This window comes from Rhodnius prolixus, unplaced genomic scaffold (genome assembly GCF_049639745.1).
Source record: "Rhodnius prolixus isolate KJV_2025 unplaced genomic scaffold, Rpr scaffold_6, whole genome shotgun sequence".
Taxonomy (NCBI): Eukaryota; Metazoa; Arthropoda; class Insecta; order Hemiptera; family Reduviidae; genus Rhodnius; species Rhodnius prolixus.
The window spans coordinates 28,635,729-28,648,584 of NW_027411634.1; the positions used below are offsets into that span (position 1 = coordinate 28,635,729).

The 12,856-nt window shown below is 31.8% G+C and overlaps 1 protein-coding gene across 7 annotated transcripts in view; it reads left to right on the top strand.

Annotated features, from left to right (window-relative positions):
- The first annotated feature begins 273 nt into the window (after positions 1-273).
- The window catches only part of LOC141460172 (proclotting enzyme), a 31,553-nt gene continuing 18,970 nt past the window's right edge, over positions 274-12,856 (top strand). For 2 of the 7 annotated variants that reach the window (XM_074139906.1, XM_074139907.1), the window contains exons 1-3: positions 274-964; positions 8,607-8,747; positions 11,483-11,530. Coding sequence is in view for 2 of the 7 variants with exons in the window: in XM_074139904.1 (XP_073996005.1) it covers positions 2,380-2,407; positions 11,483-11,530 (76 nt within the window). In the remaining 5 variants the exon portion in view is untranslated. Of the gene's footprint in view, positions 965-2,341; positions 2,408-7,493; positions 8,527-8,606; positions 8,748-11,482; positions 11,531-12,856 lie in introns of those variants that run through there. The other 5 variants (XM_074139908.1, XM_074139911.1, XM_074139905.1 and 2 more) reach the window with 5 other exon arrangements.

Sequence of the window (12,856 nt, forward strand, 5' to 3'; positions counted from 1 at the left end):
TTAAGTTCTACTTGAATATTATATGTCAGCACTTTCTATCACTTTAAACATTCAACATTGGCTTCAACTTAGTCTAATTATTAATTGATGACACCCCGAAACTTGTCTGATTTAAAGAAAAGGAGCATTATTTGGTTATTTCTCCTGAATCCATCTCGCTTCTTATTTGTCAAAATATGTCTATTGCTTATTAAAAATGAAGGGTTTATTGTCGACTGAGATGTCATTCACACAATTTTTAAGCTGAAATCCATTGTAAGGATCAAACGATCGTTATTCCTCTGGGAAAAATCAGATAAGTGAGCATTACAAGATTTTTATTTTTATTAGAGATTTTTGAAATAAGTTCTAAAAAATGAAGATAATAATTAAGATACCTAGTGTACATTGCAAGAAAGTAACAGTGGAAATTTACTGAAATATGAATATTGTTTTGTCTATTTTATAAAGATGTTTGTCGCATTCAACGCTGATCCAACAATTGTCGCCCTATTTAAATGGTTCGTTTTTTTTTATCTTTTCACTTGATTTTTTCTTGATTCAACAAGCCAAAAAAATGATGCAGTAACTATGTTCATTTGTTCTAGAGAAGTAAATAAGGTATGCAAACACATTTTCACACTGCACTTATTACTTATTTTTACCAGGGGTGCAACAAACGTCTGTGATTTTCATATTTTTTTTTGTTTTGTTTAAATAGCACCGTTTGTTACCTTACCCTTGAACCTTTTTCCCCACTTTCTAAGTTTACTTCTATAAATTTATTTTTCATTTCAGCGCACACTTCTAAAGTTCTGATTGACTACGGAATGTGATTCTAAACAATTTTTGCTCTAAACCTAAGCAATAATATTTCCTCTTAAGCTGTGGACGTCGAGTTATTGGAACGTTCTATGAATTATTGTTGCTAAGCAAACCAATATTAAGAAGGAAAATCATATTGGAAAATTCAACTGTACTATATGTGAGTAAAATACTTCGAATTAACTGAAAGTTTAAAATGAAAATCAATTATAAATCATATTAAAAATATGTTAATTAAACTTGTATTGCAGCTTATTCATTTTTAATTAATCAATGTTATTATCATTGGAATCCAAAAAATTAAAATTAGAAATTTCATACAATTGAGTGCAAAAAACGAAACAACATGGTTATTTGTGGTGTTGTTTTCATTCTTTTCTCTAAATTTGTTGTTGTATTTATCACTCCTGAGGAAGCTACTGCTTTGATTGAAATGTACTATGCTTTGATTTTGCTCTAAAACGATTTGTATTTTGCGATCTGGTTACTGAATATAAGATCGGGACTCATCTGAGAATAGGAAACATCCGTTGTTACTCTCCGTAAATGGGCAGTCTTAGTGCTGAACAAGAAGTTCTACATTACGACAGGCCTGCAAAAGCTGGTACCATCTTCATTCAAATCTTTGTACGATTTTTTACTTTCCCGATCTCTTTGAGTTCATGATTTATTTGGAATGATGACGCGGCAATTTAAAAAGTTTAAATATTACTCATCAAACATTTTCTTGAAAAAGTGATGGTGATGTTCTATTTTAAAGGTTGCAGAGGTCTTACAACATCATCAGCTTCTTGAGTTCTCCATTATTATTGCTAAATGGGTGATAAAGATTTCCAATTATTGCTTCATCATTATTCTGTAATGTGCCTTAAGCTGAAAAGCATGTACTGCTTTTTACATGATTAAACTTTTCACATTTTGGATCGATAGATAAGCATTTCTAAAATGTTTTAGGAGTTTCAGTTTCATCTTCCAGTTACAATTAAATTTATTTTCTTACATTGAAATGAATGTAATTGGGGGAAAATAAAAGAAAGAAATCGTATTGCATTTAGACGTATATGTAATAAGAGTGCTCATAACTTTTTTATGTCTATAAGCATCATCCAAGTTATTATCCTTTATTCTCTCGGAGGTAGCCGAGCGATTAGAGGCGAGGCCCACAAAGTTGAGATGCATTGTCGTATTGGGTTCGATTTCCGGTTTAGATCTTGGATTTTAGTTCATGGTTAAAAAATGCCGTTTTGAAGTATGTTTTGCTAGTCGCCTCCGCCCGGGACAACTAATTTGATTGTTGGACGTGAATCTGCGTGAATAAAATAGGCGGTAGTTTACTTTTTTTTCTTTTTAGTTTTACTCGTGCAGAAGTGAGCACTGCTAAGTATATTCTTTTTAAAAAATTGGTAGTTGTGATTTAATACACCACTTTAATAACATAAACTGAAACCGGGAAGACTGTGTAAAGCTGTCACTTTATGGTGGGGGTTTACGCCCTACTGCCAGAGGCAGCTGAACTCTCACTTTCTTTTGGTGATTAGTTGTGACTGAAGCTTCTTTGAGTTAGTGCGTTACAGAATGCGTATCTTCCCTTTTTTTCTGATTAGTAAGTCGTCATTTCAGTATTATACTTAACGTTAATTGAAGCAGCAATAGCTTCTTTTATTTAGTAATTTTTGTTGTGTTTAGCATATTTACAATTAAAATTTTTAAGCCGAAACGAAATATTAAGAACAGAGCCATAATTCGGTATGACGTTCTTATTTTTATCGGATGTTTGCCATAAATTTTCTTAGGACTTTTTGCAAATTAGACCGAGTAATATTTTTCTAAGTTTTTCGTTTTGAGTTGCGCTGTCTAGACATTCGTCCAGAACAGTCATCTCTCGATATGTTATTAATACGAGTATAATGTATTAATGAAATATGTTATTTTCTTGCCAGAACACTTTAGTCATGCAATGCAAATAGAAAAAAATCTTTGTGAATTGAAGAGAAGTAAACATTTGTATCTCTTAACGATTTTTTGTTTCTATTTTCTATCGTTGCTTTCCTTCATGCAGCCAACCCGACATTTGCGATATATACATTCACTGTATATTTATTTGCCTGATAATGAATAGATGTTGTTTAAATATCTCTTGAAAAAAAATCTTCCGGAACGACATTATTATTTTTTATTGTTGAAAGTTTAGGCGGTATTACGGTGGAGTAATCCCCACTTCTCCAGACAAATGATTTTTTTTATTGACACTACCTGACCCATTACAATCCCTAGAAAGGTTGTTTCACTTGGACTTAACTATTACTTTAGAACGTACATCTTAGAAAATGTTTTGTATTCTCAGAAATAGAAATCAAATACAAGTGCGTTGGTTTTAAATCAAGAAAGTTGATTGAATTGATTATTTATAAAACTTACGTTTTGCCAGTTTAATTTACAAATTTTGCGACTAATAGAATAATCACTCTTCTTCTTTCGGAGAAAACTCAAGAAAACCGTTTTACATACATCACCCTTTCGGAGTTTTTGAAAATTATTTGTATTTTTTCTTTCATTTTAGAACTTTAATTTGAAAATTTCATTAAATAGAAAATTGTCATAAATGTTATAAGAGTGAAAAGAGCAATATGCTGAAATGGTACTTCAGCAGAGGCTTTACGCCTGACTGAATAATGTTTGATGTTACATACATTTTTAAAATTTGTTTTTCGTAATCAAGGAACCTTTAAACTGATTTCCGGCATTAACTGAAATCTTCCTTTTTACAGGGATGTAACAAAAAGTAAAGTCATTATTTGATGAGACAACATTAAAACAAATTATTTCAGTTGATTTTATCAGTTTAGTAAGAATAATAACACGACTGGGGAGGGAAAGGATAAGCTTAATGGTTAGCGTACTGGTTCGGTAACGAGAGATGACAGACTATAGGCCGGCCGTGCCCAGAAAATGATCGCAGATGTCGACGCATCTTAAATTTAAAAAAAAATACGTCTGTGGAATTACTTCTTAATCTGTAATTTAATTCCGATAGACACTGAACGCTTTCAAAAGGATGCATAGTGGTTCCAAATGAAATGTTGATGCCGAAGCCGGTATCCTCATTATAGATGCCAACCCCGACGTAAGTCCCGGAGCCATCAAAAGTAATCTAAAACATATACCTGTCAGCTTAAAAGAGGTTGAATTAAAAGTTACATTTTAAAATATAACTTTTGGTAGTTCCAAAAAGGTTCCTCTGGTAACCTCATCCATTTCATAATTTCTGTTCAGATTTATAAATTTCCAGGAAACTTGTTTTTGCTAAATACTTTCTCTTCCTCGATTGATATAATCAGTTTAGTAAGTGTATTATATTATATAACTGGGGAATTACTTTTGTTACTTTTAAATTATTTAAATATCAATTATGCTGTTTTGGGAAATCCAATCAAACAGGTTTGTTACTGAGTGACTTAAGTTCAATTTTTTTTAATGATTTTAATTGTTATTAAATGAAAAATCTAGTTTTAAAACTTCTAATGATACAGATCTTAAGACAACTTTCTCTTAGTATTTCCTCAAGTTCCAGTTGGTAGTTTTTAAAATTTAGAGTTTTTTTATAAACATTTGCTGCACTTAATATTCGTGCTAGCGTGCGAACTGGTCGTGGAGATCAAGGGTTTACCAACGCCATGGGGAATGCTTGGGCCTCTAAATGCCGCTGGTTCTGTTCAGTAATTTCTGAGGTACAAGGACGGCCTTTTATTTCTATTTTTTTTTCTTTTTGAAGTTTGGGAGTAAATTTTTTTCGGATGGGTATAAAATAAGGAATTGAGAAGAAAAAATGGTGTTAAAAACAATAAAGGTTACGATAAATTGTGGGATTCCCATTAAATATTTTTTCGTAATGTTCGTCTCGTATTATATGGATTATGAAAGGAGTGAAAAGCTTTCATTTCTCAATATATATTGTACAATAGAAGTAATCCAAGACTTACTGGTTTGTTCCTGCTTCGACAGTCTTGCACCGTTCATTCTTTGCATTTATAATTATCTATTTATTAACGATCCTCTTACATTTCAAGAAACTCGCAGTTGTAGGATTTAAATAAAGTTTGACCCAAATTCAGTGAGCTGAAGTCGTGGCTAATAGTTTAGCTGAAAGAACCTAGGGTCATGAGTATGCAATTTGCCTATCTATAAAATCTCACATCGCTTACCACACAAGTTTAACCCGCTAGTGACATATTACAGCGGTCTTGATTCTAATATTTTATTACATCCTTTTTTTTTTTTCTTTTTTTTAATAAAGCACGTTTGTACTTTTTTAATGCAAATTAGTTTTGGACAGTATGGGCATTCGCTCTTAAGGTAGTAATAGAAAGTTGAGCTGACGGTTCAAAGAAATAAATGAAGTAACAAAGAAAAGCTTTTTAAAACCTTCCAAGTCTTTCGTTTAATTAAATGAATATAAAATTTACAATAGAAAAACATTTAATGTGAAATAAAAGCACGTTAAAAGAGATACAAAACAAATGATTTCACCTTGAATGACCTTATATAAAGATTCAAGTATCACTTTCTTCTAAAGTCACGACAATCAAACTACATTTACTACCGATCGTACAGTATCGCTGTAAACAGCTACAAACAATTAAAGCTGAAGGCTTCCTGGATATAACGGCATTCAAACTGGAAGTAGATCGTATATAAGTGTTTGGCAACTTCATAAAGAATTAGTTACGTTTTAAAGAAATTTAAATAATTATTTTATAATATTTTCTCATTTTTTAATTTATAATAATGGTTAAGACTACTAGCTAGGTAGCCACTTCCTTTGGAATTCTTGCTCTCATGCAAACATATCACCCTAAGCACCAGCATTGATACTCTGGGGAGTCTCAGTAGATTTTTTTTAAGTAGTAGTGGATTTTTTTAAAGTCACCCTAAACAAATAAAGATGTAAGACCACTTACCCGAATGTAATATGTAGTAAGTGGCAAAATTTCAATCGCTTAATGTAAAATATTTTTTTTTGGGGGGGCAATGAACCAATGGGTTATTATGCCCTTGACTTTATAGAAAGATATTGAAGTCGTCCAATATCAAATTTAATGAGTAGGTATATGTATTAAAAAAAATGTTAAAATAATTTATTCCAACCCTTAAGCATTAATATCTATAATGTCAGAAACAATAATCAATTCACGTTTTACAATATTCTCTATAGTTTTATTTCATAGCTTTTGGCTCAGTGTGTACGTTACTAATTATTGTTACAAAGGATTTCATTGCATGAAGTCAGAAAGCCAATTCGTAGTGATTCTGGTAGTCAGTTAAAAAAAAAAAAAAAATCTAGACCCTCAAAACTTTCAACACCTTACATTCATCTTTAAATGTAAGTATACATCTGTGAATGCTGGAGGTTCTTATTATTTCTTAGAGATAACGATGCTTCATTTTGAAAATTGTGTAATCTAAACCCGATAAATATATATTTATTTTAAAAATAATAAAATCTAGTTCTCAGGTATAGTAGTGTCTTCTTAATAGTGCCAAACACAAGTATCTCAAGAAAATTAGCTTTATAATAGAGTAAGTTTGTAGAATATATATTTATATATAATAATGATAATAATAATAATAATGAGCCATTCGACCTATCGAGTGCATAAAACAGCTTCACTTTCACTGAACTCCAGCGCCGAGAACTTTCTTCCGTACGGACGCACACGTATTCTGTTGTTCGCGAGTGCTGGCGCCCGCACAGACATATTTGACTTGCTATGAAACTACTCCACGGTCTTTATTAAACTATTTTCACCCTTCCTGTCTAATAAAGCTCGGACACTGTATAACAATAGGAAAATGGACTGTATGGACTGCAATGAAAGTTCGAAAGTCAGTGAAAAAAATAAAGGCGGAAGTGCTAGTATGGGCACAATGTACAAGAATATCCTATTATTTAACATATACACACTAAGCCATGATGAATTAATAGCTCATTAATTTACTTTTTTAATCAAATGCAGGGGACACTTCAAGTCTTTTCTTCTCAGATCCTTTTTTGTCAATTTTTTTTTTTCGTAGAGCCGATTAATATAAACGAAAAAAATTCAGAATGGCATGCATGTTTTTGAATTAAAGCAGGAAATCAGTAATAACCGAGACATTTTTTTGGCTTCTAGAAAATACATTATTTTCACCTGTTAACTGCGTTTATTGTTTTCTCTTATTTATATATAGATATTGTGTGTGTGTGTGTGTGTGTGTACAATAAATATATAAAGCTGCGATCATAGCTCCACATTTCTTGCCTTGTGACGAAAACGTTCGCAATTTATACAATTGACCCGGCGAGAATGAAAGTGGCGTAAGTCCATTTTTTATTGAAATCAAGGTAACGACAGCTTTATATTCTACAACAACTGTTTTGTTTAGAGTGACAATGCACTAAGTTCTTGGCCATCAGGAGAAGCACAAAGTTTTAGTACTTAATCAAAAGCTCATACTGTTGAGAATGACAGTGGCGTAAGTCCACCAGATTGTTTGTTTCTTTATGACTGTTTTCTTGGTGAAGTTTATTGTCGTTTGGTGTTAATTAGTGAATTGTTATATGGTTTTAGTTAACTAAAAATTAAAAATAAACCTTAGTGTTGGTTTTATTAGTTAAATTATAATTTGGATTTTTTTTTTTTTACTTTATTTACTTTCACAACTGCAATATATTTCTGCAATAAGTGAATCTTATATATACAACATAATAGATAAGTACATGAATAGCATGAGAGGAGAATTCACCCATTCCCAAAGAAAACTTCCCAAGAGGAGTTCACTATTGTGCACTGGCACTTACTTCATTTAGAAGATCGCGTGGCCACCTGCCGTCTTGGGAGTATTTCCAGGCAATGCAGTAAGTTGGGATACTAGTGGATTAGGATGTGAGGTGATTGTTGTATGGAATTTAATATAACGGGATCTTACAGCTTTTGAAACATAAGGAACAAGGAAATCTCGGTGCAAGGTAGAGTTAGGGACATAGTGAGGAGCATTAGCGATTCTACGGAGTGTTTTTGACTGGAAGGACCGGAAGACATTACATTCTAATAGCAACAAAAAATTTGATTCTGTGTAATAATAATAAAAACAAAAGTAATAAAGCTATTTTTATTATCTGCATTTTTTTTACAGAGCAAAACACAAAACTCATTTTATCACAAAACTGCTCAAAATGGACTTACGCCACTTTAATTCTCGCCGGGTCAATTAGGTTCATTACTATTACATTCATTGATGATTAATCACATTATCCACACTATTCCAAATTATTGCAAAGGTCTGAAGTAAACTGGGGCGGCTGAAATAATTTAAAAAAAAAAATAGGGCAATTACCCTCATAATCTTCATGATGTCTAATCCAGTTAAAAACGAGAAATAGCAAATAATAATTATATTGGGGAAAAGGCGATAAAACCACCCACATATTCATTTCTCATGTGTTTTGTTACCCACTATACATATACCTCCTTTTTATACATCTATAGACAAATAAATATAATAAGCATATTGTTAAAAATACAAATGATTATATGTGGAGAAAGTAATAAAGGTAAATTGAAGAGAAATCAACAGAAAAGAAAAGCGTAGGATTTTGAAATACTGTAGCACTTTTGAAATAACTGACTACAAAATATAATTAAAAAGCAATAAAACATTCCAGAGGTGTACGTTCTTCAATGTGTAAGTAATCTTATACATAGATAAACAAATTTTTTTAAATAATAGTCATTCCAACTTATACTTGCAATTTTAATTTTTAGGTTACTGGCATTCCATACTAATTCTAATTCTAAAAACAAGTCCCTGATATTATTCTTAAAAAAAGACGGAATTGGAAGGCGAAAACTGAACAAAGAGAGTGTAGCTGCTCCCGAAGTTTGTAAATCAGTTAGGATCAGTTGGTAAATTATTTTCAATTTATGAACTGTAATCTTATAAGTGTGCTACCAAAATAAACAAGTAGAATTTTAACAATTTAGGCCTTTAAAAAAAATTGCATTTTCAGTACTTCACATTTAGCCCTAATGTAGCTAATGTAAAATTTATTCAAGTTCATACTATTTGGGGAAGAACACTTGTATCACATTTGTCAGGCATGAATGTTAACACAGTGACGATCATGTTACCAGTGACTTGAAAATAGTTTAATTAAGGTCCATTTCATTTTGAAGCAGATAAGATAGAAGCAGCTACTCTCTCTTTGTTCAGTTTTTCCTTCCATTTCCGTCTTTTTCACGAAGAATATCAGGGACTTGTTTTTAGAATTAGTTTTTTTTTTTATGTGTGGAATGCCTGAAACCTAAACTTAGGCCGATGTGGGACATCGACCCTTGAACTTTCGTTGTGCATTCACCTCAGGAGGTTTCGACTCCAAACGCAATTCGTAAGTGGCACACATTCTCAAGTTCCTGTTGGTAATTAGAAGCGATCTTCATTCGAAACAGGCAGAGTCCCCATGCTGACTTAATCTGGCTTATGCCTTTTAAGGGCAGAATAGGCGCAGCAAATATATCCTCAAGATGTCTTTCAGTACAGAGGTGGTAGGGAGCGTTTAGTGGTGCGTGGCATAGTGCATCAAAAAGAGGCTGTAGTATCTCCAGCACTGTGGTAGCGTTCTTTAGATAAGGACAATTCTAGATCGAATATTAGACAGGTTACTTATTCCTTAGAAAAACAGAATCAGACTCGTTTCTATTTTGTTTTTTCTGAAAAAGGTTACATTTATGAAACTGGATCTAAGGAGCTACGTATAATTACAAAATACTCATACACAGTCTACTACTTAAAAACCATTTTTGCCATCTTGATATCTAAATATTTTATTTTAATGATTTGAATAAATGAGAATTAATAGTTAGTTAATTTTTAAAGCTTTTAAAAGTCAAAAGTTATGTTTATTTTTCTAATCTATAGGACCCTTGCTCGCACTTGTACTTAAACCATAAAGCTAAGCTTTTTTGAGTTGAAATTATGATTTTAACAAATCTATCGCCAACATTTATAAGTTTAATTTGTACTCAACTGCAGAACAACTCTTAGAAAAACAGTCATAAGTCTGATTCAGAATTTACTCATGTCCCACACAAGTCGTTGCAGCCCACATATATATGTTATATGTACTTTCACGTGGAAAGTTGTTTGCCAAATGAAGACAATTCCTATTTTCCTATTTATACTTGGCGCCTTAAAATTGAACAAAACAATGAAATCAAATTATAATTTTTTTAATCTGTAAATAGCTTATGTAGGTAAGATACTTTTGAATAAATGTACGATGTTCTTTTTTGCCTCGCTGGTTATTTCGTTTCCAGAGTTTGTTCAGTTTTAAAGTATTTCTTGATTTATTTATTGAGGCCGATAAATAAGATTTTTCAAAATCAAAATAAGATCAAAATGTTGGAACAGATTTCAAATAAATTATTTCTTAAACTTATTTCTTACTTACCTTAGAACCGGGGAGATGTTTTTTTTTGTTTATTTAAAGAAGAAACTTAACAAATCTTTGTCGAACTGGAATATGGATGAAAAGTATTGTTTCAAGTCGTCTCTGCTTCTTGACTCGTTTTAATAAAGCTTTTTCATTTCTATGGATCTAATAAGCCTAAGGCACGAAATATTTCATTTGAAACTCATTATTATGCTATTAATGTGCATTTAAACGAAAAGTACACTTATAGCCTCATTAGATGTTTTTGGATTTAGCCTTTCTTAAGCCACACCCCGTTCAACATAATTTATTTGAGTAAATTGAACTTTTTAAAGAATTAATAAATGTGAATCTGAATTAGTATTGTAATAAAGGTGTGTTAATGCTTCTCACAAAATTTTTAAAATATGTAAGTTAACCAAAATGATGTTGGTGGTATCGTTACACAGGTAAAAGGACAACCTAGAATCTGTAAAATAAAAGTTAACACATTGTCCAGTTTATAAAATAATTGTGTAAGAGATGCACTCAAACTACAACAGCCCAGAAAGAAAGCTCTGTCCTTGAATTCACTTTCACCCGTACAAACCAACCTCTCCTCATATCATGTACTTCCCACTTGCATAACTCTTCGCACACACTAACCACTTTTCTTCCTGATAATGAAAATAAACATTATCGAAATAATTGTAAGAAAAAGTAAAAAAATATGGTGTCGATACTCACAAGACGTTATTTTCGAGATAATCCCCCACAAAAAAAAGGGAAATATTCATTCAGTAAAGCAGTACTTTTGGTTAAGTGGTTTTGATAAATAATTTTGACTCAAGTCAAATAGGAACTTTTCGAAATATAATATCAAATAATTCCTCGTTTGACATCATTCTGCACATTCCAGCCTAGCATAACGGGCCAAATATTTTCTTCAGGATCTTCCTTTGCCTAACACTGAGAAGACGTTCATCCTCCTTAGCTAGCGTTTAGGTTTCGCTCCCTCAGGACGCTAACTCAGGATAAGGTCTTATAAGATTATGATATTGAGGACTTATAGTGAGGATTCAATTTTTCTCTAAAATGGCACATAATTGTTCGTAAGAATTCCTTTAAATCGCTAACTGCGAACAATCGTAGATATTTAATAAATGAATCTAAATTCAACGCTTTTCATAATTTCTTAATGAACTAATTATGTATAATTTTTGTTTTTAGGTCTATTATGTATCTATCAGGAGACAGCTGCACAGCAATGGGAAAACGGTGAGCATTTTTAAATTTCATAAAATCAATATAAAAGATGTGAAAAGAGAAAATAGAAACTGCATACTTGACAAGTGAAGAAATACCGGCTTCCACTAAAAATATTAATAAAATATATAATTCCGTTCACGGGAATTAGCTGAAGTTTACAAATCTCTCTGGTGTTACTGATTTAAGATGACGTCAGCCATCATCAGAAAAATCATTAATTTTGTGTACATTAACACACTAAAAAAGTTTCCTGGAACAGGTTTAAAACCAGCTTCGTAATGGAGGGTCACCAAAAAAAAAAAAAAAAATTGATATTCTAAACACAATATTTTTTTATAGGCAAGAATTATAAGTAAAATAAAATGAGTTTTCATTTACTATCCATTAAACTCGTAGCTCTGAAAGATAAACACCATCCATATCCAAGATGATCTTGGAATCTTTGAATATTTAGGTTGCGCAGCTCTCTATTTCAAACCTTGCTTTTCCAATTGGTTTTTGAAATATTCTTTTTTGTTAGCGTTCTTCTACGATTTTTCTGCAATGAGTGGTAATTTCGGCATGCCTTCTGGTAGAATTAGTAGCTAACTGTGCCAATAATGAGATTAATTATGTAAATGCATGTCCGAATTTTTGGTGAGTTATTTATGGTAATCGTTATTATTCTTGTTGTTCTGAGGATGACTTCCTTCTCTCAGCAAGAAATGAGTCCTAAGATTGAGGAATACCTCAAACTTGACTAAGGAACCGTTTCTCAAACCTCTGTTCGACTCTAATTTGAACAGTTATCTGAGAGGGTACCATGAAGAGGTAGATATCGCATTTTGCCCCTCGGGAAGATGGTTAATTTAAATAATTTCTTTAGTTCAGTTTCGAATATTGTGCTACTCTCTTGTACGGTCTGTGTCTCACAGACACATACTTGTCTTGGAGAGGTACTTATCTTGAAGAAAATCGTATTGAAAAATAAAAAAAATCGATGAGTTTTCTCAAGTTGATGTGCATTTAAACTACCCGATTGGGGCCCCAGGTACGCTTTAGTGATAAATACAAAAAATAAAAGAGCCTATTTCTCACGAGAAAAACATTATAAATAAATAATTATTATAGATTTTCTTGCCTTAAAAAAAAATCAAACCAGAACCGCACAGTAAATAAATATTGAAAATTCTGGATTAAAAAAGGGCTTTTAAAGGTCCTGAACTCAGAATTCTCCCACTTGGCTTCAGGGAAAGTTGGTGAAAGGAATTAATTTCTTTATTTTCTAAAATTTACCAAAACATAAGTAAATAAAATAATCATAAAATGGTCACTATATATAAATATATTAAAAGA